Raw genomic sequence first — 27876 nt, 5'->3', positions numbered from 1 at the left:
TTCATTAAGAAAGATTTATCAGACTGAATCGAAACCGTTGATGACATTGGTCTTTTTCATTCTTATGGCTCTTCTTACTTGCATGCTGATGATTGTACTGCTAGGAACAGTCGATGTATTATATTTGTTCATGTATATGCGTCGTCCCTATTCAGTCTTTCAATATTTGCTAATTGCCGTCCAGAGCAGAACAAGGCCTACACAGAACTCGTCATTGTTAAAACCCATATAAGTCACTATTTACTAATCACTTCCATAATATTTTCTGTCCTATAGCCTACTGTATATACAGTATGTGTTTTATGTCTTTGTGAGTTTCTCTGCTGGTGTTTATGGAGCATTAGGCTGTTTCTGAAGGGTGCCTTCCCTGAGCTAGCAGTGTACAGACACGTTTTCACAGCCCCTGGGGCATGGGCTCCTCTCCGGTGCATTCCTGCCGACAAACAGAACCCTCAAAACCCACTCTACTCTACTCTACCCTGATCTCTGCGCTCGGGAAACACATCTCTCTCTTTCAATTCAATTCAAAGGGATTTTTGTTTTCTCTCTCTCTCTCTCTCTCTCTCTCTCTCTCTCTCTCTCTCTCTCTCTCTCTCTCTCTCTCTCTCTCTCTGAAGGGTAAGGAAACATGGACAATCAGGTCTAAAGTGAAGGGGACTTTTGTTCTATTTGTTGTAGGTATTTTCAAGCCGACTGTCTCATCCATGACTAGATTGATTTACATTGGCCTGTTGGGGATATTGATGAGGGTTATTTATGTTGGTCATCATGATCACTCCCCCTTTACCTCATGATGGTGATTCGGATTTTACATGATTACATGTTGTTTGGACTGTATAAGCCATGCCTTGTAATTTGGCAATATATTTAGACTTTTTACTTGTTGGGGTATTTTTGAAGTAGAAGTCCGCAAGGTGATATTCAGCTTTGATATTTTATGCAGTGGAATTAAAAGAGTGAAAGAGAGCAGAACAAACACACACTTTGAAACGTGGATTGTTTTCAGTGAATTTTCCTTGGTATGACACACCAGCATAAAGCAGTGTTGTTTGAGCCTGGAGTGTGGAAGTCCAATAGGGAGAGAGTAGGGGTAGAGGGAGAGAGGGAGAGCGAGAGAGGAGAGTGAGAGCGAGAGAGTAGGGGTAGAGTGAGAGAGGGAGGGAGAGCGAGAGAGTAGGGGTAGAGTGAGAGGGGTAGAGGGAGAGATATTCTGTCTGAATACATCATTTAAGTCTCAGGGAGCAGCAGGTGAAAAGGTATTCTCTTTTTACCGGCCAATTTCACCTCCCTAGCCAAAAACAACAAAGTCTGGAACATAATATATCATTCTTACATGCTCCTCATATCTGACTGATGGTCTGGCATGTTTTGTGATGAGAAAAGAGCCGAAGAGCAAATCTTTTGGCCTCTGTTCCCAGAACTGTGTTTTAGTGTTTGTAGCACTGCCAGAAACACGCTGTTGTCTCGTCTATACATCTGCATGAATATCCATATGTGTTAACTTGACAAGTGAGGTAACATAAAAACCTGCAACCCATGTATATTTTAGGCTAATGTTGCCTAGCTCTTCTTCCCCCCAACCTCATCAATTAGCACACCGTAGGTCTCACAGGAGGTTGGTGGCACCTTAATTGGGGAGGACGGGTCGTGGTAATGGCTGGAGCGGAATAGCTGCAATAGTATCAAATACATTCCATTCCATTTGCTCCGTTCCAGACATTATTATGAGCCATCCTCTCCTCAGCAGCCTCCACTGGTAGATCTTTTTGAACAGCCAATAACTGAGCAACAGTGGAGGCCCCTGTATGTGGATACTATGAGTTGGCCCTTTTCCCCTTTGGATTATGTAGGGCCCCTTTCCTTCCCGTGCCACCTAGGGATTTGGACTGGGAGATATGTGTCCTTATTTGCACAGCGGCCATGAGCAAACTCACACCAGCTCATCAGATGGGTGGTTTCAGAGACTTCACACACTCATTTGGTGTTTTAATGGATTCGGGTATATTGACGTTTTTTTGGCACCTGGGTGAGGGGGTTGCCCATTGGCCAAATGACCACCCATCTGGAATATATGAGGCCTTGAGACAGTTAGAGCTGACTGAGAGAGAAAGAGAGAGAGAGGTGCTCTCTTGGAATAAAACTCACTCACAAAGAGCTCTTCAGTTCAGTTAGAAAAGCCCTGTATCTTCCTGGGTACCGTTCACGGTATACACAATGACCACGTGGTCTTGGAGATGATATCCCTATCACCTTCTCTCTCAGAGTAACATTATATTCTTCTGAGATTCTTTTCAACTTTGTCTATAGTTTTTTGTTTAATTTTGAGTCCATTTTGAGTAGCTAAGTCTGTCTCTGTCTTTCCCCCTGGGTGAGTGATTCATTCAGTCATATATAGGGGCTATAGCCTTGGTGTGATGGAGGGGGAGTCAGGGTATGGTTGGTTCAATGGGCAGGCAGACTGGTCAACACAAAGAAGGTTTCCTTTGGGACACAGAATAATAGATGTGACAGACCTTTGCTTTTGAGAGATTTAAGGGGGTCATGAGTGTGTTCTCAGCCTGGGGAATGTGCTGCTGGTGTATATATGTGTGTGTGAGTGTGCGCGTGTGCGCGTGTGCGCGTGTGTGCGTGTGTGTGCGTGTGCGTGTGCGTGTGTGTGTGTGTGTGTGTGTGTGTGTGTGTGTGTGTGTGTGTGTGTGTGTGTGTGTGTGTGTGTGTGTGTGTGTGTGTGGTACTCTGCCTCTGCAGACTCTCTCAGACATCGTTTATTTTTCTTGTCTTTTTCAACCCAGGCCTCAAAGCATAGATGAAGGAGAGTGGTTGCTGTTTAATTTAATGCTAGACTTTTTGGAGAAGTAGTTTTTGGTGATGAATGAAAATAGCTTTTTCCTGAGTCTATTCTGAGACACATGTTTTAATCACGGTAGCTATCTGTCCTATATGAGACAAGAGACCCAGATATGAACCTCCTATGGGTGGGTGCACTAATCATTTAGCATGAAAATGGGAAAGATACAGGTATGACCTATGACCTATGGCAGCTTCTCCCTGACACCTGTCAGTCATTCATTAAGCACTGATAATAAAGGTTAAATATACTTAATACATTGATTTCAGTTCAAGCTTTAAAGCCTGGTGAAAGTTGCAGGACTGAAACTTTGCTGAATCATTGTTTTGTTTTTGAATACAGTAAATCTCCGGCCTCTCCTTTTCTTTAATCAGTGACACTCACACTTTCCTTTTCTTTAATCAGTGACACTCACACACCCCAACTAAAAACACACTGATTAGAAGTTCACTAATGGTGATGTTGATGACCCAATGAGATAACTGCAGAAACATCATCTCATGCTGTGAAATATATAACACGATAACAGTCATAGTGAATATAATAAAGCAGGTCATGTATTTAGTTTGAGGTGGGAAACCAACACATTATGGACTCAGTTAGAACAGCTAGTTTTGGCTCAGTACTTATGTATATACTGTATGTACTGTATATATCATCTAGTTAGTACAGAAGACATCCTTTTATGCAATGGAAATTGCTTCGTGTTGAAACAGGGACATGATTCTCCACATGCTCCATTGAGCAGTATGAAGCATGTCATTATAGTTTGCTTGTCCCTGATGGAGCTGGAATGTCTGCCTGAGTGTGTCCAGAGGAAAATATACATTTTTATAAGATCTCCTTGTATAAAGTAGCTAAAGAAACGTATGAATGATCTGATTGGCGCATGCCAAAGCAAACAGTGGTTTTAGACCAGCCACATAAGGCCTAGCTGATGCCTTTAGACAGCAAGGGCTGGTTCTGCACCGTGTAAAAACAGATTAAGGTTCAAGCCCCTTAACAATCCGGTAGTGTATTGCCTGTGTAATGTGTATATTATTCTATAGCACAGTCTGAAACAAGTCTCAGTTTCAATTCCTCACTCATGATTTTGAGTCTAGGCAGATTTTTTGTTCTCTCTTAGCAGTCTACTGTTTTCTATGCTATACCAACACTCAATTTTGAACTCTTGGGAATAGCGTGCTACCTCCCAGTCTCCCAGCCCTATCATGGAGCTGATGTTAACACTGAGACAGTGTTTTGATTAACAGTATGATCACCACCCCAGCTTTCCCATGGGTCAGTCTCACTGGGGTGTCGGATCAAACACAGGTTCCTTTATGTAAAGAGCATCAGATTGGAGGGTATGGGAAACCCAGAGTGTAGCCTCTGACTGTGACCCTTATCAAAGTATACCTACATCCACAACATTGTGTTATAAGATTGGCCGGCTGTGGGAGCATTGTTTATTATGCTGCTAGTGGTCATTCTGCTTTGGGATGGAGATACTTCCTGTCACATGGTCCCGTACAGTGTTAGCTGGGCCTGTAGATCACACAAATGTGTCACAATTGGCTCCTGTTTTTTTTCTGGGGGGGGGGGGGCAGTATAACCAGTGTGTAGCCCACTGGACACACACTGGTTGAATCAACGTTTTTGTCCCACATAATGTCAACAAAATTACGTTGAACCAACGTGGAATAAACGTTGAATTGACATCTGTGCCCAGTGGGTGATTTCTTCTATGGTTTATGCTGCATCTGACATATTGTCCAATGCTTCTGTCTATGTTCAATTATTTGATTTATTTCCTCGTTAGGTTATCACCAGAATGGGATATTCAGTAGATAGATATGGTGTCTTAATTAAAGAGTGAGCAATTCTGTAGCACTTTATTTGATGAGTCACCTTACACATGGTTCGTTGGATTGAAATGTGCTTTCTATTGAAGGCTATAAGACCAGGTTCATGAATGAAACAGTAGTTTGGTATGACGTGACACATGCATTTTATGTAAATGCAATAGATTGTGGTTGCTTGACATTCTAACTGTTGAAACAGAGTGATGTGCCATCTAGATTCACGTGCCCTCTGAAGTTCTTCTCAGATTATATACCATGTTGTATCTGCTCTCTCTTTCCAACAGCTGAACCGGTGGACGTGCTAAAAGTATTAGAATTTCACAATTCCCCCGAAGGAGTTCGGAAAACATCAGGATTTTGCACAAACCGAAGGGCGTCTAAGCCGGACACAGCCTACAGAGTTGGAAAACAGGCCCAGATCAGTGCCCCCACCAAGCAGTTATTCCCAGGTAAGACAAACCCGATCCCTCTATCCCCCCTGTCTCTCTCTGTAATGCCCCACATCCTGGCTGTACAGAGCGGAGGGAGTGGTGTTTAAATGTGGCTTTTGTTGGTCCTGCCAAGGCTTTCGACAGGAGATGCCATCCCTGATCTGATTATTCGGCAGTGCTGTATTTCTACCTCATGAGTGTTTGTAATACACCAACCCCAGAGAGAGAGAATCTGGCTGAGAGAACTAGCTCGGCTAACTACAGTACAATGCAGGTTCTTTTGCAGTCTGAAGCACAGTGGAGTTGGTGTACTGTACTTTGCCTGCCTCTGTTTGGTTATTAATAAGATTTAGAGACCATTGATCACATTTGTATGGCTCGACAGGGCTGGAATGAATTTCAACAGTTGTATCTCACGTGAAGCAGTATGCATTCAGTCAGGTAGCGAAGCTCCTACAAACAGATCAGCAAAAACATAGACCACTGAATGGATTTACTGACAAGGGAATACACATGGCAAGCTTTCAGTGGTGCCTATAAGACAGGGTTGTGTGGAATGAAGAATATGGACTCAATGGAAGACATGTAAAAAATGATAAACTATTATTATGAGTATACTTGATTATACTCCAGAGGTGTTTCAGCTGTTTTATGAGAGACAGTAAGATACTTTTTTTTACACATCTATGACTCATTCATCGATCTGTTGAGTTGAAGTAACTTTATGTCCTCTTAAAGTTTTGTAGGATATTGTTATGACGTTTATTCCTCTTTGGCAAAACTTATGAAATCGCTAATGGATCATTTTTGTCTAATAAACTATGGAAAAAGTGTCAATAAATCTATTTTAATGTGCAGACATTGGTTGCCTTCCAATTTGGCTCTTCTGAAAGGAAAATGTTACTCTAAAGACCTGGGATTTTTCATATTCATTATCATTTTCCTCCGAAACTTATAGAATTGTCCACAAGCCTGGAAATGTACATTAATAAAGTAGTAGACGATTAGCTCATGTCTATTTGGATGCTTGAAGTGTTGTAAACCTGGTGGTAGTCACATTAGAACAAATGAGACCTTACACTAAACAACATAAAAGCAATGTGTATTTATAACAAACTGTATACATTTATGTGAGAATGTAAAGGTTAACTCAATCCAAAAGTCCTCACCTGTGATTTCCTTTTTGTCGCAATCAATAAAGATCTTACGACTGACTCAGTCACATAGTGTGTTCCTGTGTATTTATAGCCTGATCTAACCTGCGTTCTGTCCATTGTGTAGGGGGTGTCTTACTGTATCTCTGTATTTCTAACCCAACCTGTGTGTTCTGTAGGGGGTGTGTTCCCTGAAGACTTCTCCATCCTGACCACCCTCAGGCCCAAGGCCGGCCTCCAGTCCTTCCTGCTGTCTGTTTACAGTGAGCAGGGCGTGCAGCAGCTGGGGGTGGAGGTGGGACGCTCACCCGTCTTCCTGTATGAGGACCAGAGTGGCAAGCCTGCTCCTGAGGACTACCCCCTGTTCCGCTCTCTCAACCTGGCCGACGGAAAGTAAGTCAAGCCTGACCTACCACTACTGCTGCTGGTTGGTCTCACAGAGACCAGGGAGAGGGAGGTAGTGGAGGGGAGGGGTGGTAGGGAGGAAGAGAGACCATCGCTGCTCACAGAGACTAGAGGGAAGGAGGGAGGGATGGATGTTGAAGAGGGACGGTAAAGGGGTGAAAACAGAGCTTAGTTTACCTGGTGCATGTCTCTCCACTCTGACTCTGTCCATACTCAAACCTGGTGCATGTCTCTCCACTCTGACTTTGTCCATACTCAAACCTGGTGCATGTCTCTCCACTCTGACTCTGTCCATACTCAAACCTGGTGCATGTCTCTCCACTCTGACTCTGTCCATACTCAAACCTGGTGCATATCTCTCCACTCTGACTCTGTCCATACTCAAACCTGGTGCATGTCTATCCACTCTGACTCTGTCCATACTCAAACCTGGTGCATATCTCTCCACTCTGACTCTGTCCATACTCAAACCTGGTGCATGTCTCTCCACTCTGACTCTGTCCATACTCAAACCTGGTGCATGTCTCTCCACTCTGACTCTGTCCATACTCAAACGTGTAATGTATAAAGCCAAGGTACATCCACGGCCGGTATGATAATCCTAAACATACTTACTTGCTGCCATGTCCTCTGTATTCACTAAGAAGCAGAAAACTTCTTCACCTCATCTCACCACAGGTGCCCATCACAGGATTAGGTCTGATATGGTCTGTCCCAGGGGTTAGGGTTAGATCCTGGGCTGCAGCACGGGGGATATGAAGGGTTAGGGGGTCCTGGGTAGTAAAATAAGTACAAGGGGATACAAGGGTCAGAGACAGTGGATTAGTTGGGCGCGGAAACGACTACCATGGGAACTCTGACCACAGCCATGAGAGGAAAATGGAGGAGAGGTTGGAGGAGGGATGTTATCCTTACATTATTAACCTCCTGGATTACCTCATCCAATCAGATTCCGTGCAGAGAGTCTCTTAGTTTCCGTCAGTGAATCCCTGATTATCCGCTCGGGGTTTGGAAATCCCGGAATTCTCCCTGAGAGCTGTAGCTTAGTGTACATGAGCCGGTGGCGAAACACGGGAGAACAAACAAACAGAGGAGACGCTGAGAAAACGCTCTGTTTTTTTATCTTAACAAATAGTTTTATTATGTCTCTCTGTGTTGTTTTCCTAAGCAGCCAAATGTTGTTTTTTTTTATAGACTAGTTTGTTTTCCTGGGCTTGGAAGAAGCCGTAACCCGGTCAGTGGACATTTGTGATCTAGATAGATATTAGAATGAGATCTTCCGCTTAAAATGTCATGTCATAGATACATCAAAGGTCCTTAGTTTCATGGGAGAAAATCTTGGTTTGGTTAGATTTTTGTAAAATGTTAACTCTAACACCACAGAGTAAGAGTAGAGACTATGCTGCCATTCTAACACCACAGAGTAAGAGTAGAGACCATGCTGCCATTCTAACACCACAGAGTAAGAGTAGAGACCATGCTGCCATTCTAACATCACAGAGTAAGAGTAGAGACCATGCTGCCATTCTAACACCACAGAGTAAGAGTAGAGACCATGCTGCCATTCTAACACCACAGAGTAAGAGTAGAGACCATGCCGCCATTCTAACACCACAGAGTAAGAGTAGAGACCATGCTGCCATTCTAACACCACAGAGTAAAAGTAGAGACCATGCTGCCATTCTAACACCACAGAGTAAGAGTAGAGACCATGCTGCCATTCTAACACCACAGAGTAAGAGTAGAGACCATGCTGCCATTCTAACACCACAGAGTAGGAGTAGAGACCATGCTGCCATTCTAACACCACAGAGTAAGAGTAGAGACCATGCTGCCATTCTAACACCACCGAGTAAGAGTAGAGACCATGCTGCCATTCTAACACCACAGAGTAAGAGTAGAGACCATGCTGCCATTCTAACACCACAGAGTAAGAGTAGAGACCATGCTGCCATTCTAACACCACAGAGTAAGAGTAGAGACCATGCTGCCATTCTAACACCACAGAGTAAGAGTAGAGACCATGCTGCCATTCTAACACCACAGAGTAAGAGTAGAGACCATGCTGCCATTCTAACACCACAGAGTAAGAGTAGAGACCATGCTGCCATTCTAACACCACAGAGTAAGAGTAGAGACCATGCTGCCATTCTAACACCACAGAGTAAGAGTAGAGACCATGCTGCCATTCTAACACCACAGAGTAAGAGTAGAGACCATGCCGCCATTCTAACACCACAGAGTAAGAGTAGAGACCATGCTGCCATTCTAACACCACAGAGTAAGAGTAGAGACCATGCTGCCATTCTAACACCACAGAGTAAGAGTAGAGACCATGCTGCCATTCTAACACCACAGAGTAAGAGTAGAGACCATGCCGCCATTCTAACACCACAGAGTAAGAGTAGAGACCATGCTGCCATTCTAACATCACAGACTAAGAGTAGAGACCATGCTGCCATTCTAACACCACATAGTAAGAGTAACCCCCATTTTGTGGAAGTTCTGTGGGGTGCTTTTGTCCACTGAGCAGTTTTGTGACCTACTGTCTGAAGAGTAATGTACTCTGTGCAGGATTTTAGCACTTAAGGACCTGGATGAAGTCCAACACAAGGCCTTTTCCAAATCACTGACTAGGCTGTAACTAATGCTGCCTATCTACCCGGCCAGCCCCCTTCAGTTAATGCATTGTTATAGAGATATACTGTAAATGCGTACTTAAACAGTGGCAAAATGATAGTATTGCTGTAGTGTCATTCAAAGGAAAGACATTCAAACATTTCCAAGGTATCAGCTGAAGCAACCGTCAGATGAGAAAGTGGATTTCCTTTATAATTATTGCCAAAATCAACATGTACATAATGGCTGATTAACTAAATGCTTGGGTTGCTATCATAACGAGAGGTATACAGTAAAAGAGTTGTCATCCAAGGGCAGCCATATTGATCAGTATTGCTGACTGACTGGTTCTTGAAGCGCCTTGGCTTGGCTTTTGGTCAGTGGGATCTGATCAGTTCCGGCCCTCCTCCTCATCTCCTCCTCCTCCTGCTATCTCCTCCTCATCCTCTTCCTCCTTAGGACAATGTTTTGACTGTGCACCTTCTGCTCCCTCTTGCTCTTTCCTGACACACACTTTCCACAATGTTCAGCACGTCTGTCATGTTGAGTAACCCAGAAGGAGGATTAAGTTTGGAGTTTAATGAGTATAATCCCGTGTTAAACAGGGCCAGAGTGTGGGGGCAAAAATGTGCTCCGCTGCCTGGCCTGGCTGCATGGCCTGGGCTGGAATGTAATAGCCCAAGTGCTGCCGGTGGCAAACTGTCCTGAAGGGGGCTTGGGAGGTGTTGGGCTTACGCGTGACCACGCCAGTTAACCCTTTGTGTGTGTCTCAAATGGCACCCTTTTCCCTATATAGTGCACTACTTTAGACTATGGACCCTGGTAAATAGTAGTCCACTACAGCATATAGGGAATAGGGTTCCATTTGAGACACAACCATGGTCTGTCTGTTTGTGGAGGTTTTTGTTAGCCTGGCTAAACGCTACAAACGACTCCAATGTTTGACTTGGTGAGCGCAACGTTCAGGGTAGGTTTTTGCAGAAGTCTAATCTGAACATCTCTCACCACATATCTGGTTTCTGTTGCTCCCTCTAACAGGTGGCATCGTGTGGCCATCAGTGTGGAGAAGAAGACGGTCACCATCATCGTGGACTGTAAACAGAAGATCACCAAACCCCTCCTCAGGAGTGACCGTGCCTCTATTAACACCAACGGGATCACTGTGTTCGGAACCAGAATCCTTGACGAGGAAGTCTTTCAGGTAAACACATGATGTTGGATATAAGGCTCTACTGTACATTCTGATTGGTTGGTGTAACATGGGCCGTATTCATTACTGCACGCCGTAGCAAGCCACAACAAAATGTTTTGCAACAAAATGTGAGTTTCTTATTAGACAAGTTCAGGTAGTCCCTCCCCATTTCAATCTGCTTTCTTCAATTTGATTTCTTGTGAATACGACCATGAAGGTGTATGTTACAGTGTACACTGGGCCATAATATTTTTGAGAGAGATCTGGGAGATAATAAATTGGAACTAGTTTGTAGTACCAACTGTCTTTGTCCTTATTGACCCAAGCTTTGGAGACATACAGAATCATTGGTGTCGATGTATCATATAATCCGTTGTAGTTCATTGTTGTTGAAATTTCATCACATAGCAAAATCAGAGAGGAAGATACTCTGCCTGTGTGTGTCTTGATTACTCTTTGAAAGGGTCTTGAAGGAGAGACAAGCATGCAGGAGGCTGCGTGATATACATTCATTATTGCCCCAAGGGTGTTCATGTTTTAACTTTAAATAAAAAAGCATGCATTGAAAGTTGAATGTCTTTTAAATGATGCTGTGTCTTTAAAATCCAACCAACGTAACAATGACTAATGTTTGTAGCCCATTGATTTAGAGTGCAAGAAACATTTCAAACATCATGTTTGATTGTACAGTACATCAAACAACTACAACCATTGACAGATGCTTAAACCTAAAACCATTGACAGTACAAAACGTGTCCATGATCAAACACTGTTGTTTCTTTATGACTTTGGAGGAATGGCGTCTGTACAGAATACATTGTACTAATCAGCCACAGCTTTCCTCTGTTATGTGTAGCTAGCTCTCCGCTCTTGCTGCTCTGCTGTGTGAGAAAGGAGCGTGGAGTGCTCACCTCCATGACCATGTGTGTGTCCCCCAAATGGCACCCTATTCCCTATGTAGTGCACTACTTTTCACCTGGGCCCTGGTCAAAAGAAGTGCACAATATAGGGAATAGGGTGCCTTTTTGGTACACAATGTATTGTTACTCTCCTTTGATGTAACCTGGAGGAATGTGGTGGTAATTAGACCAGTCTGCTCAGTGTCTGTCTGCCTTATGTGGGCTCAGGAATACCGTACATTCAACACTGTTAGACACCTTACAAAGGACCAAGCCAGATATTTCTACTAGCAGAAGGGGACATTGGATGTCATTTAGCTTCATGATGATCATAATAGAAAGGCCAGTTCCAGATGAACAGCGGTCTGTCTATGGCTTCAGTCATTAGACATACAACTAAATATACAAAAGTATGTGGACACCCCTTCAAATTAGTGGATTTGTCTATTTCAGCCACACTTGTTGCTGACAGGTGTATAAAATGGAGTACACAGCCATGCAATCTCCTTAGACGAACATTGGCAGTAGAATGCCCTTACTGAAGAGCTCAGTGACTTTCAACGTGGCACCATCATAGGATGCCACCTTTCCAACAAGTCAGTTCGTCATATTTCTGCTCTGTTAAAGCTGCCCCGTTCAACTGTTAGTGTTGTTATTCTGCAATGGAAACGTCTGGGAGCAACAACGGCTAAGCAGCGAAGTGGTAGGCCACACAAGGTCACAGAATGGGACTGCTGAGTGTTGAAGCGTGTAGTGCATAAAAATCATCTGTCCTTGGTTGCAACACTCACTACAGAGTTCCAAACTGCCTCTGAAATCAACTTCAGCACAAGAACTGTTCGTCGGGAGCTTCATACAATGGGATTCCATGGCCGAGCAGCCGCACACAAGCCTAAGATCACCATGCGCAATGCCAAGCGTCGGCTGGAGTGATGTAAAGCTCGCCACCTCTGGAGCAGTGGAAACACATTCTCTCGAGAGATGAATCACGCTTCACCATTTGGCATTCCGACTGATTAATCTGGGTTTGGTGGATGCCAGGAGAATGCTACCTGCACCAATGCATAGTGCCAACTGTAAAGTTTGGTGGAGGAGGAATAATGGTCTGGGGCTGTTTTCATGGTTTGGGCGTGGCCCCTTAGTTCCAGTGAAGGGACATCGTAATGCTACAGCATACATGACATTCTAGACGATTCTGTGCTTCCAACTTTGTGGCAACAGTTTGAGGAAGGCCATTTCCTGTTCCAATATGACAATGCCCCTGTGCACAAAGCAAGGTCCATACAGAAATGGTTTGTCGAGATCGGTGTGGAAGAACTTGACTGGCATGCACAGAGTCCTGACCTCAGCCCTATTGAACACCTTTGGGATGAATTGGAACGCCGACTGCAAGCCAGACCTAATCTCCCAACATCAGTGCCCGACCTCACTAATGCTCTTGTGGCTGAATGGAAGCAAATCCCCACAGTAATGTTCCAACATCTAGTGGAAAGCCTTCCCAGGAGAGTGGAGGCTGTTATAGCATCAAAGGGGGAACCAACTCCATATTAATACCCTTGATTTTGGAATGAGATGTTCGACGAGCAGGTGTCCACATACTTTTGGTCATGTAGTGTAAGTAGCCTCGTATTAAACCTCTGGTAAGCTACTAGGCTATATTCTCATCTACATTGAAGGGTCTCCTATAGCTTGCAATTAAAGATCTAACCCTAACCCTACTGTTTGACAGAGTGCAACTTCAGGGGTGATGGGTTCACTGAACACACAACACTGGACTGTAGGAATGTTTGGTTGTCTACTGCAGGTGCTTTTCATTTGGAGGGAACTTCAAATGGGCGCTGAAGCTGTGAGGGAAATGTTGTTGCTTAGTAAAGTGTAGTAAAGTGTTTTTAGTGGTTGAAAGAGGAGTGTTTTATGTTTTTGTTTGTTTGTTTTTGGCTAGAAAAGAGAAATCTGAGCATTATGTTGAGTTTACGTAACTTTCCTGAAAGAACTTCAATTGTGGAAGTTTTAGCGGTATGGCATGACATTGACTCACGCTAGTTAAGGTGATTATTGTTAGAATGTGTTAGTGTTTCTCTGACTTCATCACGTCACTTTAGTGATGTGTGTGCTATCTCGGTCCAGGTCCCTGCAGTTCAGGCAGAGGTGGACGGTATTGGATCAGAGTGAGTTAGGATGTAAATAATGTCTGACAATGGGCTGATTGTCACGTGAGATAAATTGAAACACATGGTGTCTGGGGGGTAAAGGTCACCCCTGCGGTGTGAATGCAGAGGACAGGGCTGTGTTTGCCTGTGAGAGAGTGTGTTTGTTTATGGGGGGCTGGGTGGTTGGGGATTGACTCCTCATCATTCTCTGGCCCTGCCTGTGGCTGTGGGCTGATCGACTCTGCTGCTGGCTCTAACCATAACCCTAATAACCCTGACTGTGGGCTGACTGCTGCTGGCTCTAACCCTAACCTAACCCTGACTGTGGGCTGACTGCTGCTGGCTCTAACCCTAACCCTAACCCTGACTGTGGGCTGACTGCTGCTGGCTCTAACCCTAACCCTAATAACCCTGACTGCTGCTGGCTCTAACCATAACCCTAATAACCCTGACTGTGGGCTGACTGCTGCTGGCTCTAACCCTAATAACCCTGACTGTGGGCTGACTGCTGCTGGCTCTAACCATAACCCTAATAACCCTGACTGCTGCTGGCTCTAACCATAACCCTAATAACCCTGACTGTGGGCTGACTGCTGCTGGCTCTAACCCTAACCCTAATAACCCTGACTGCTGCTGGCTCTAACCATAACCCTAATAACCCTGACTGTGGGCTGACTGCTGCTGGCTCTAACCCTAATAACCCTGACTGTGGGCTGACTGCTGCTGGCTCTAACCATAACCCTAATAACCCTGACTGTGGGCTGACTGCTGCTGGTTCTAACCATAACCCTAATAACCCTGACTGTGGGCTGACTGCTGCTGGCTCTAACCATAACCCTAATAACCCTGACTGCTGCTGGCTCTAACCATAACCCTAATAACCCTGACTGTGGGCTGACTGCTGCTGGCTCTAACCCTAATAACCCTGACTGTGGGCTGACTGCTGCTGGCTCTAACCATAACCCTAATAACCCTGACTGTGGGCTGACTGCTGCTGGTTCTAACCATAACCCTAATAACCCTGACTGTGGGCTGACTGCTGCTGGCTCTAACCCTAATAACCCTGACTGTGGGCTGACTGCTGCTGGCTCTAACCCTAACCCTAACCCTGACTGTGGGCTGACTGCTGCTGGCTCTAACCCTAACCCTAACCCTGACTGTGGGCTGACTGCTGCTGGCTCTAACCCTAACCCTAACCCTGACTGTGGGCTGACTGCTGCTGGCTCTAACCCTAACCCTAACCCTGACTGTGGGCTGACTGCTACTGGCGCTAACCCTAACCCTAATAACCCTGACTGTGGGCTGACTGCTGCTGGCGCTAACCCTAACCCTAACCCTGACTGCTGCTGGCTCTAACCCTAATAACCCTGACTGTGGGCTGACTGCTGCTGGCTCTAACCATAACCCTAATAACCCTGACTGCTGCTGGCTCTAACCATAACCCTAATAACCCTGACTGTGGGCTGACTGCTGCTGGCTCTAACCATAACCCTAATAACCCTGACTGCTGCTGGCTCTAACCCTAATAACCCTGACTGTGGGCTGACTGCTGCTGGCTCTAACCATAACCCTAATAACCCTGACTGCTGCTGGCTCTAACCCTAATAACCCTGACTGTGGGCTGACTGCTGCTGGCTCTAACCATAACCCTAATAACCCTGACTGTGGGCTGACTGCTGCTGGCTCTAACCCTAACCCTAACCCTGACTGTGGGCTGACTGCTGCTGCTACTGGCTCTTGAAAGCCATTTCACATAATGCCATGTCATCACCCTGGTGATTTGGTGTGGAGGGAGCCTCAGTGGTCACGTTGTTGCATTGTGTGTTGAAATGTGGCTTGCTGTGTGATTATCTTAGTGTCGCCTTGTATATGAATTGTTTTTAGGTTGCTGATATTAACTTTGATGGAGTAATAGCAAAGTGTGGTCATAGCACATTTGCTGTCCATTTTACATATGGTGTGAGTGTATCCCAGTTGCATTGCAGTTCACACTAAACTATTCCATTTGTTTCATGTTGAAATCTTTCATTCCCCCAACATGAACAGTATTGAAAGTCCCTCTGCCTTTATTTTCCCTGTCAGTTTTGATGAGATGTATTAGCTGGCCCAGAAGCCGGCAGCTTTATGAAATATAGTGGTTCCGATCAAAAGCTGCCCAGTGAAATGGCTCAGAATGAGACCCATAAGACCAAGGTAACAGAGTCTGAAACAGAACTTCTGTCTGTTCTCTATGCGTAGTAATCACCTAGCTTCACAGTGTTGCATTCTGGGATAGGTGCAGAGGAAATACCGGAGTATTCTGTGTGGGACTCCCAAATCCCAACTGTATGTGAAAGGAGGGTGAAAACTAAGAAACCAAAAGCTAAAGTCATAATATTTTAAACCGGACCTTTTATAACCTATTATGCAAATGACACATTAAATGCACACACGTCGTTATGTCTCTAGCTCATACTTTGAACTTAGAATGTTCCTTGTAAATCGGATTAACTCTACAATATGCTGCTGTTAGCCTATGATACCTGCTTCACGGCGTCTGAAGGGTTCAGTTAGCCATACAGGACTGAGTGGATGAATGAGAGCCTTTCATTGCCCCTTCAGACCTTCCTCACCCCCCTGTTCCCTTCTTCCCCACCTCCTCCCCTCCTTCCCTCCTTCCCTCCTTCTCCGTCCCCCCTACTGAGCCACCGCCATGAGACCCGTCTATTCATCCCGGGCTGACATTACCCGTCAGCGGCACAGACTTTAGCCCTGTATACCCCCCCCCCCCCTCCCCTCCTCCTCATCCCTCTCCCCCTCCCCCCCCTCCCCTCTCTCCTGTATCCTCTGTTCCTGACAGCCCAAAATTCCTCCCTGCTTAATGTGTCCCTGTAGGACGGTACGAAGGTGGCCCACTGACTGTTCTGTCCGCTGGTTGTTACTTTTCCTGGACTGTGAGAGAAACGTGGAGGTTGTAAGGGATGGGGAGGTTATGTGAGTTCACTGACAAGATTAGATGAAGGGGGCGAGGGTCTGAAAAACGGAAGTTTGGACGTGTTTCTGAGGTAAAGTCACGCCTAGGATAAGTGCTGTTGAAGTCAATGAACTGTCTGTTCGCTTCTCTGTCTTCACTTACACCTCGTAAAATAAACCTCTCTCCTTTCCTCTTATCTCTAACAAGAGCTGTTTTTCATGTCTAGCCGTCTTTATCTTCTGCTTCTGTTGACCTTATATAGCAATCTGCAACTGTTACATAGATTCCTTTAAATAATTGGATAGTTTAATCAAACGTTTCCGGTGTGCACCCGTCTCTGGTCTGTTAAGGGTATGTGTTTTGGTGGGATTGTGTGGGTGGTGTGTAGTAGTTAACTGGGTCGGGTGTGTGTTTTGTTGCCCAGGGCAAGGGTACATCAAAGGTCACATGACAACTCCTTTTGTTTTGATCTGGCCTGTGTTGCTGATCCCATCTTGCTTCACTCTGTAATTAAACATGTACACTATGCAAATGTCAGAGAGAGAGAGAGAGAATCACAGAGCGAGAGAGACAGAGAGGGACCGAGGGAGAGAGTGTGTGAGGGAGAGAGAAAGAGAGAGAGAGTGAGTGAAATAGAGAGAGAGATTTGTCTGTGTTTTAAACAATGACAGAGAGCTACCTCACATATACATAAACAGGGAGGGAGTGCAAGGTGAGAGAGATGGAGAGAGAGAGAGCAGAGAGAGAGCGAAGGAGAGAGTGTGTGAGGGAGAGAGAAAGAGAGAGAGAGATTGAACGAGACAGAGTGAGAGAGAGAGAGACAGACAGAGAGACAGAGAGAGACAGAGACAGACAGAGTGAGAGGCAGAGTGTGAGACAGAGAGATAGTGACAGAGACAAAGAGAGACAGACAGTGTCTGACAGACCAATCAACCTGCACATGTACTCTACTGTATACTTATTGTTATTGTTGAATGTATGGTTATTTTGACCCTTGGTTATTGTTGTTACTGTTGATCATTTTGATTCTCATTTTTACATTGTAAATATCCAAAATAAGCTTTGGCAATATGTACACTGTTGCGTCATGCCAATAAAACAAATTGAATTGAATTGAGAGAGAGAGAGAGAGAGAGAGAGAGAGAGAGAGAGAGAGAGAAAGAAAGAAAGACAGTGAGCGAAATAGAGAGAGAGAGAGCGAAATAGAGAGAGAGAGAGAGCGAGAGAGAGATTTGTCTGTTTTAAACAATGACAGAGAGCTACCTGACATATACATAAATAGGGGGTGAGAGAGAGAGAGAGAGAGAGAGAGAGAGAGAGAGAGAGAGAGAGAGAGAGAGAGAGAGAGAGAGAGAGAGAGAGAGAGAGAGAGAGAGAGAGAGAGAGAGAGAGAGAGAGAGAGAGGGAAGAGAGAGAGAGAGAAGAGAGAGAGAGAGAGAGAGAAGAGAGAGAGAGAGAGAAAGAAAGAGAGAGAGAGAGAGGGAAGAGAGAGAGATGATTTGTGTTTTAACAACAATGGCATAGAGCTAAACACTTAGTAACCAGGGAGCCTTACTTATCAGATGTCATGTTGGCTTTTAACTTCCAGAACCTAACAGGCTATGAAATCCACTATTTAGCCTACTGTTTGAAACATGATTGGTTTCAGACTGGATGTTAGACATTCTTTACTATAGACACGCCCTTAGACTCAGTGATATTATGGTGGGTGTCTTTAGCGTAATGCCCTGCTTTTACCTTTGACCTCTTGACACATGAGGTATTTATATCTTATGGTTCCCTGCGGTCACGACGGGGTCAAGTTGTAACTTGGATGGTTGTCTCTATTTAAGAATGGTGAACCACGTCATTGGTTTAGGGGAGCAGGTTCTTTAGACTATGACAAAGTGAGACACCGTAGACAAGGTCTGGTTGTCATTCATAAATTCACACTAGTTTTCAGTGTCTGGTTTATGTACATTTCTTTGCTGTCTCTTTAGCATCCTGATCTCTGCCCTTGAAATAGATCTTTCTCTTTCAGTTCAATTCAGTTCGAAGTGCTTTATTCTTTCTCTCCCTCTCTCTCAAACCTCACTCACTCACTCACTTAGTCACTCACTCTCTCTCTCTCTCACTCACTCACTCACTCACTGACTCACTCACTCACTCACTCATTCACTCACTCACTGACTCACTCACTCACTCACTCACTCACTTAGTCACTCACTCGCTCACTCACTCACTCACTAACTCACTGACTCTCTCACTCACTCACTCACTCGCTCACCTAGTCACTCACTCACTCATTCACTGACTCACTCACTCACTCACTCACTCACTCACTCACTCACTCACTCTCTCTTCTCTATTCTCTCTCCCTCTCTCCCCCCTCTCCATATATATATATTCAACTCCCACTCTGTCCCTTAATCCCTTAACCTCTTACTAATTCTTCCCTTGTTCACGTTACGAACACTTGTCTTTGTCTCATTGTCTAAAAATGATAAATGTTTCTTACCCACTTACCAAACATATATCCTTGTAGACTTTAATTACTTCAATTGTATTAAGACAGTGCCAAATGCAACAAAGTTGAATTCATGTCACTGCAAGTTCTCTGATCTCTTGTACTGTACCTGTGAGAAATAGCAGTCATACAGTCCTTTCTTGATCTCGTGTCTCTGGCCCAGTCTGGGCCTTGGCTATCTCCGTCTCTAGTTCTGTGTCTGTCTGGCCCAGTCTGGGCCTTGGCTGTCTCTGTCTCTGGTCCTGTGTCTGTCTGGCCCAGTCTGGGCCTTGGCTGTCTCCGTCTCTGGTCCTGTGTCTGTCTGGTCCTGTGTCTGTCTGGCCCCAGTCTGGGCCTTGGCTGTCTCCGTCTCTGGTCCTGTGTCTGTCTGGCCCAGTCTGGCCTTGGCTGTCTCCGTCGCTGGTCCTGTGTCTGTCTGTCCCCAGTCTGGCCTTGGCTGTCTCCGTCTTTGTCCTGTGTCTGTCTGGCCCAGTCTGGGCCTTGGCTGTCTCCGTCTCTGGTCCTGTGTCTGTCTGGTCCTGTGTCTGTCTGGCCCCAGTCTGGCCCAGGACTTGGTGTTTCAGCGTCTCTGGTCCCTGTTTGTGTACAGACGACCATCTCTCAGGCATATCCTAATGAAAGCTGACTATAGGCAGGGTTCAGCTACTTTCTTTTGGTGTGTGGGTGACAAATGAGGTAATACATGTCAATTTAACTCAGACCACAGCTTGATCTCAGCTTGGTCTCTCCTGTGTTCTCCTCACCCCTTCCTCACCCCTCCACCCCTTCACCCCTTCACACCTCCACCCCTCCTCACCCCTTCACCTATCCACCCCTCCCTCAACACTCCACCCCTCCCTCACCCCTTCACCTATCCACCCCTCCCTCCCTCACCACTCCACGCCCCCACCTATCCACCCCTCCCTCACCCCTCCCTCACCCCTCCCTCACCCCTTCACCTATCCAACCCTCCCTCACCTATCCACCCCTCCCTCATCCATCCCTACACCCCTTCACCTATCCACCCCTCCCTCATCCCTCCACCCCTCCCTAATCCCTCTACCCCTCCCTCATCCCTCCACCACTCCACCCCTACACATATCCAACCCTCCCTCACCCCTCCACCCCTCCCTCACCCTTTCACCTATCCACCCCTCCCTCATCCCTCCATCCCGCCACCCCTCCATCCCCCCATTCCTCCTTCAGTCCTCCAGACTCCTTGGCACAAGGATTGTGTGAAATAGGTGGCCTGTGATCACAGGTGATCAACTTAAACGTGGCTTATAAAACTATATGCTTTGGTTCTGGCATGGTATTTTCATTGGTTTAGGCAGTAGGTGCTTTGGAGATATGTGGTCCATTAGGTGGTCTGTTTTGGTTTTGATTTACAGTATGTATGTATTTTGATTAAATTCCAACCTGGTCTACAGTGAGATTTTTGGGGGGATGTTCTGTAGTGTGGAACTGCAGTTGTACAATGAGCTGTTGATGGATTGTACCCTGGGATTGTCACAGAGAGATAGAGAGAGAGAGATATGGGGGGACAGAGAGAGAGCTAGAGAGAGAGAGATAGAGGTGGAGGGGGGGACAGAGAGAGTGAGAGAGACAGAGAGGGGGAGACAGAGAGAGAGAGACAGAGAGGGGGAGACAGAGAGGGGGAGACAGAGAGAGAGAGATGGGATAGAGGGGAAAGAAAGAGAGAGAGAAAGAGCGATAGAGGGAGGATCATAGAGAGAGATAGAGAGAGATAGAGGGGGAGGGGGGAGACACAGAGAGAGATAGAGAGAGATAGTGTGGGAGACAGCGAGAGAGATAGAGTGAGCAATAGAGAGATAGAGGGGGAGACAGAGAGAGATAGAGAGAGAGAGAGAGAGAGAGAGAGAGAGATAAAGGGGGAGACACAGAGAGAGATAGAGAGAGTTAGTGTGGGAGACAGAGAGAGAGATAGAGTGAGCAATAGAGAGATAGAGGGGGAGACACAGAGAGAGAGATGGCATATTGATATTTATGCAATACCTGTCATGGATTCAGAAATCTGTTTTGTTAACATGGGTGTCACGCATGCACGCATACCCGCATGCACGCCCACATAAACACAGACACACACACACACACTTTCTATACACAGTCCACAGTCCACTTAGCTTTCGACAAGTTATAGCCTGCTGCCTTCCCCTTCTGTCTCTCTGCCAAACCTCTGCTGCTATTCCATGTATAGTGTGTGGCAGAAACACTGTCTGACATGCACGTAACATGATCAGTCAGCTTCTTTCCTCTAGGCACAGTACTCGTCTGCCAGGCATGAGAGTTTATGCTCCTGCAAGTTCCCTTCCAGCTGTCCCTCAAAGGTGTGAATAAGTGCAGGAAACTTTGTTAGCAATTATCGATTGAGAAGAATTCAGATGATGCAGCCAAGGTGTACTGTATGCAGACTAGAGTGAGATATGATCTTGATATGCTTTGGCTGTATCGGCCCTGTTGTAGATCAGTGATACAACGTAGATATACCGTAGATCTACTGGAACAGATACAAGGTAGAGAATTCTGGAACAAATAGAACCTAGAGACAGTTCTGGAACGAATAGAACCTAGAGACAGTTCTGGAACAAATAGAACCTAGAGACAGTTCTGGAACAAATAGAACCTAGAGACAGTTCTGGAACGAATAGAACCTAGAGACAGTTCTGGAACGAATAGAACATAGAGACAGTTCTGGAACAAATAGAACCTAGAGACAGTTCTGGAACGAATAGAACCTAGAGACAGTTCTGGAACAAATAGAACCTAGAGACAGTTCTGGAACGAATAGAACCTAGAGACAGTTCTGGAACAAATAGTCCCTAGAGACAGTTCTGGAACAAATAGAACCTAGAGACAGTTCTGGAACGAATAGAACCTAGAGACAGTTCTGGAACGAATAGATCCTAGAGACAGTTCTGGAACAAATAGATCCTAGAGACAGTTCTGGAATTAATAGGTCCTAGAGACAGTTCTGGAACAAATAGATCCTAGAGACAGTTCTGGAACAAATAGATCCTAGAGGCAGTTCTGGAACAAATAGAACCTAGCGACAGTTCTGGAACGAATAGATCCTAGAAACAGTTCTGGAACGAATAGATCCTAGAGACAGTTCTGGAACAAATAGATCCTAGAGACAGTTCTGGAACAAATAGAACCTAGCGACAGTTCTGGAACGAATAGATCCTAGAAACAGTTCTGGAACGAATAGATCCTAGAGACAGTTCTGGAACAAATAGATCCTAGAGGCAGTTCTGGAACAAATAGAACCTAGCGACAGTTCTGGAACGAATAGATCCTAGAAACAGTTTTGGAATGAATAGATCATAGAGACAGTTCTGGAACAAATAGAACCTAGCGACAGTTCTGGAACAAATAGAACCTAGCCACAGTTCTGGAACAAATAGAACCTAGAGACAGTTCTGGAACGAATAGATCCTAGAGACAGTTCTGGAACGAATAGATCCTAGAAACAGTTCTGGAACGAATAGATCCTAGAGACAGTTTTGGAATGAATAGATCATAGAGACAGTTCTGGAACAAATAGAACCTAGCGACAGTTCTGGAACAAATAGAACCTAGCCACAGTTCTGGAACAAATAGAACCTAGAGACAGTTCTGGAACGAATAGATCCTAGAGACAGTTCTGGAACGAATAGATCCTAGAAACAGTTCTGGAACGAATAGATCCTAGAGACAGTTCTGGAACGAATAGAACCTGGAGACAGTTCTGGAACGAATAGATCCTAGAGACAGTTTTGGAATGAATAGAACCTAGGAACAGTTCTGGAACGATGTCAGTCATTGTGGCAGCCAGAAAACATGCTGGTGGTTTGAGTGAACTCGCCAACCATGGGGGCTTTTCACAATGTTTTATCACTCTGTGCAATGTGATTATTCTATGCTATTACGCTTTCTATTCTTACAACCTCCATTATTCTGTTTAAGATGCGTGTGTTTTCACCACCTAGATATCCTCCCAACGTTCTCAACCTTCCCTGAGGACATTTCGAGGGATGACGGGTTCCGTTACAACCACACAGGCTGCATGCATCCCAAATGGCACCCTATTCCCTATTGAGTGCACTACTTTTGATCAGGGCACTGTACTATAAAAGAAATAGAGTGCCATTTGAGACGCTGCTGTGCTGTGACACTCCCAAGCCGTAAAGTGCAGCAACCACTCTGGCTATACTTGTGGCCTTGTGGCTATAGTTATGGCTATAGTTAACTCTCCAGCCTGGGCTTGTGGTATGGGGGTGAAAACTACCTGGTTTAGATCCTACAGAGATGAGGCCACCAGGCTGGGCCATGAACATTTAGCCCTGGCCCCTGGCCCCTGGCACTGGTGTAGTTTAAAAGGTTCTTCTGGTTTCACTCACGTTGAGTACCCTCAAAGTACCCAGGGGTATACTACCCCCTCTAACCCACCCACCTCAACCCTTATTAGCTCTACCAATAAACGTTGGATTGGTTTTTAGCAGCAGATTCATGAGCTCTGCAATGCTCTTTGTTCTTTTTTTCCTGTCACAACAGTACAGTGCCTTGCAGTCTCTGCTGACATTTTGTTTATCACAGTCTGACACAAGATTGTAAATACTGCACTTCCATCCATGGTTTTCTGTTGTCTGTCTGTCTGTGTGTCTGTCTTTGCACCATCTTAAATCACACCTTTTCTCTTCCCGCTGCTCAGACAGCACACATGGATTCCAGGTGTTTCGTCCTTTTGTCTTCCTGATGGTACATGTTTGTTTGATTTCCCTGTCTGGCTGGGTGAACCCCGGTGGTAAGAATAATTATTGACTTACCCAGCCAGTGTCTAAACTCGATTTCCTGTGCCCTGTGGATGAGTGTCTTGTGGTATGTGTCAAGCTGTTTAACCAGTGGGCTAGAATCACATTCCATTTCCCTTGCTACCCCTTGCTAGCCTGAGAACTGTGAGACTGCACTGCCACAGACTAGCTCCTATAGGGGGGTGATGGGATGAAATGTTATCTGACGTATGGTTATGACGTTCTGTCTGTCCTCTGTACTTCCTGCTATGACCTTGTTTTATCTGATGTGAATATGTTTTTTTCCTACAGTACAAGGATCAATATTCATCAAATCAAGGACTAAAGATAGACATGTTTTTGATTGTTATTCCGGTACATACTATACAATACTGTGTTTGTCTGCTCTGCTAACGCTCACCAACTGGAAGGGTTAGAGGTAAACAGGATTTTCCCACACCTAATCCTTCTTCATTTCCTTGTTGTTTTTCTGCAGGGTGACATCCAGCAGCTGCTGATTGTGGCCGATCCTAAAGCAGCTTATGACTACTGTGAACACTACAGCCCCGACTGTGAAACTCCCCACGGGCACTCCCTGCAGGCCCAGCAGCCTGAGGACGAGGTCAGTATGCTGAGGGCCACAGGGCCACAGGGCTGTGGATGGGGGGGGGGGGGGGGGGCAATATGGGGGTCCCAGTTTCAGGTCCCCAGTGTGAATAAGTGCACCTGGCCCCATTCTGGCGCTGCCAGGTCTTGAGGTCCTTATGGGACCCTATGCAGCAAATCATAGATCCTAGACACACAGGACATACAAAGACTCACTAGTCCGTCTTAGAGCATCATTAGATGTGTCAATGAATTGCCATATTTCTATGGTATTTACTTCCTTTACCTTTAACGTCAATAGAGAAAGGAGCAAGGGGATTGAAGTCTCCTCCAGCCATGAGGGTCCTCAAGAGTGTTGTCCTCGCCAAAGTGGACACAGATATCGTGGCATTTCAATCATTTCCACTGTGGTCCAATTCAAAGAAAAATACCTCAGTACAACACCTAATGATCTTTTCAGAACACTCTTGAGGTACTTGCTCTTGAATTTCCTTACAGGTATTTTTCTTTGAATTGGACCACAGTGGAAATTATTGAAATGCCACGATGTCTGTGTCCACTTTGGCGAGGAGAGTTCTATGGCTCGTTCGTCTAATGCGTTTCACAGATCCACCGTAGCACCAGAGCCAAAACGCAGGAACAGAACACAGAACACAGCCATCCACGTGCCTTAACACTGTCCTGTAAAGCGATACATGACATCTGTGTTATCCACAGATAAATAAATGAGTCATTTATACACCTATTAAAAACACTTAGAAACCCACAATAGAACAACAGAGGAGACCACAGGAGAGGGAGGGACAGCTCTCTAACAGTCTGCTGACAGTACATATTAATGACCCCCCCAGTCTCCTTGAGGGTCCAGTATTTACTCAGAGTGCCTTGCTCTTGGTGTCTTGTCTGAGTGGTGCCAGGATGTAAATCTGCCGACTCACCTGGACGGGATCCTCCATGTGGCCTCTCTCTCTCGCTCTCTCTCTCTTTCTCTGTCTCCCCCCTCTATCTCTCTCTCTCTGCCCCCCCTCCCTCTCTCTCTTTCTCTCTCTCTCTGTCTCTCTGTCTCTCTCTGTCTCCCCCTCTATCTCTCTCTCCCCTCTCTCTCTCGCTCTCTCTCGCTCTCTCTTTCCCTATATCTGTCCTCTCTCTCTCTCTCTCTTTCTCTCTCTCACTCTCTGTCCCCCCCTCTCTCGCTCTCTCTTTCTCTCTCTCTCTCTCTCTCTGTCTCCCCCTCTATCTCTCTCCCCTCTCTCGCTCTCTCTCTGTCTCTCTGTCTCTCTCGCTCTCTCTCTCTCTCTCTCTCTCTCTCTCTCTCTCTCTCTCTCTCTCTCTCTCTCTCTCTCTCTCTCTCTCACCCTATATCTCTCTCTCTCTGCCCCCTCTCTCTCTTTCCCTCTATCTCTCTCTGTGTCCCTCTCTTTCTCTCTCTCTCTCTCTATTTTTTCTCTCTCCTATGAGCCCATGGAAGACATCTCATCAGTCCCATTATCAGCTATGCAGCTGGATGGGTTCTAACCCTGATTCATCTGTGAAGGATGCAATTATTTTAACCCCATGTCAAACAGTCAAGTTAAACCTCTGACTGTTTGATATACAATGTTATCAAAACAATGAGTTTCATCAGATAATGTAAAATGTAATGTATATTCAGTATACAATTTACTCCAAATGTATATGTCAGTATACATAGCTCATCATTGATTACGCACTTGAATATGTTCTGTCTTCCCACCTATAACTACCAGGATGAGGAGAGAGTTTTACTGCCTCTGTTCATTTAATAAATCCCTTCTCCACTTTCCACTTCCTCTGAGTCATACGATAGTGTTTTATTATGTTCACTGGGGATGCTGTTAACGAGAGCAAGCCAGTCACACGTGCAGCTCCTCATTGTAACCACATATAAACCACAGATAACCACAGGGAAAGAAAGGGAAATCAAAACTAGCAGGAAGTTACACGTTCAGTAAATCCCACTCTTTAATCTACTCTGCTTCAGATGTAGGTGCTATAGGATGGAATTGAAACCGCTGCTATGACGGCGAAGCTCCATTAACCAAGCCCTGCCATATTAAATGCAGCTGGTGTTGTTCTCATGGCTTTCCCTGATGTACATCTGAGCTTTTTAATAGCTTTTGCACACCCCACCTGTTTACACATCTGTAGCTCTCACGTGGTTTCCATCATTTGCTGTTCTTAGTGTTTATTTCCATTTTTTGGAGCGTTAGCCATCCTTTTAAAGATCAATGGCCAACTGATGCTTAACCCTAACCTTGCCGTGCATATGTATTGTTTAAGAGCTAGCTATCGCTCCTAAATGATATTACTATAATAGCAAAGTTTTGTCTCATGCTGTGCAGCTACACATCAGCTTTTCATTGGCAGAAAAGCTACACAGCATATCGTTGGAGACAACATTTTGATGACTTACAATATGCCATGCTAATTATTACATTGTACAATATTATTCATATTTGTTTGTGAATAATGCAATCTAATGAATGTAACTTGTTACAGTTTTAATTAATAATATGTCCACGACGGACATGTTATATTTATATCATATTTTTTTGGAGAAAAGGAGTTCTCTGTTATGCTAATGCTAACATGCTAATCCTAACATATCTCCCTCTCCCCCTTCAGTACACTACTGCTGATGACTTAGATTACACTCAGTTCTATGATTACTCTGAAGTAGAAGGAGAGACAGAGAATGTTCCAACAGATGAGTACGAGGCGGGTAGTGACCCTCAGGTAAATGAAACACTGAAAAGAAAGAAAAATACGCTTATTTGTCCTGTGGTGTCTTATTGTCAGTTATTGTGGCACCTCTTGTGCCCTCCCTCCCTTTCCCAACTCTTCTGGTTGACTGTTCTAATGTATGTCTTGATGTGTCAATCAAACTTGTATTCATAGCTACAAGACCCACCCTCTGCTCTCACACGGCGAATGCCAGCTTTGAATGTTTGTCTTATGTTCAGTTTGTAGCTCAGGTTGAAAACATATCCCACAATTTCTGGTGTTGTTGTTTATTTTCAACCCCACCTCTTCAACTTCTCAATGTTGTTATGTGTTGTCTTGTTCTTCTATCACCATAACCTTCTTCCAGAGAAAGAAACGTAGTGTCTACATGAAAAAGAAGAGGACCCGAAAGTCCCTTAAGTCTAAGGCTAAGCCCCTAAAGTTCCAGGCCTCTAAAAAATCTGCAGCTAAAAAGTTAGCGGCCGCTAAGAAGAGACAGATGAATGGCTATCATGGCTATCAAGCTACCGCGCCGGAACTACACCGATACAGAGTATTAGGGGTAACAGTACCAGTAAAGAAACATCAGATCACATCCAGATCTTTCCTCTGACGTTTTCTGGGGAAAATCTGTGATGCTAGACTGAAAGCTATACCTACCCCCCCCCCCCCCCCCCCCCCCATTCTACACTGTCTCTGTAGACCCAGCAGAGTTGTAGCCAGCTGGACACTGTCTCTGTAGACCCAGCAGAGTCGTA

At 45.2% G+C, this 27876-nt stretch overlaps 1 protein-coding gene across 5 annotated transcripts in view; it reads left to right on the top strand.

The window, feature by feature from the left end:
- The window catches only part of col11a1a (collagen, type XI, alpha 1a), a 91065-nt gene that overhangs the window by 2762 nt on the left and 60427 nt on the right, over window positions 1–27876 (top strand). For 3 of the 5 annotated variants that reach the window (XM_055881444.1, XM_055881447.1, XM_055881446.1), the window contains exons 2-6: window positions 4977–5141; window positions 6457–6670; window positions 10340–10502; window positions 24267–24392; window positions 27020–27130. In XM_055881444.1, the coding sequence (XP_055737419.1) occupies window positions 4977–5141; window positions 6457–6670; window positions 10340–10502; window positions 24267–24392; window positions 27020–27130 (779 nt within the window). The remainder of the gene's footprint in view (window positions 1–4976; window positions 5142–6456; window positions 6671–10339; window positions 10503–24266; window positions 24393–27019; window positions 27131–27876) is intronic. The other 2 variants (XM_055881445.1, XM_055881448.1) reach the window with 1 other exon arrangement.

This window comes from Salvelinus fontinalis, chromosome 25 (genome assembly GCF_029448725.1).
Source record: "Salvelinus fontinalis isolate EN_2023a chromosome 25, ASM2944872v1, whole genome shotgun sequence".
In the NCBI taxonomy this organism is placed as follows: Eukaryota; Metazoa; Chordata; class Actinopteri; order Salmoniformes; family Salmonidae; genus Salvelinus; species Salvelinus fontinalis.
Note: the sequence above shows the minus strand (reverse complement) of the source record. Positions and strands in the feature narration are given on the sequence as shown.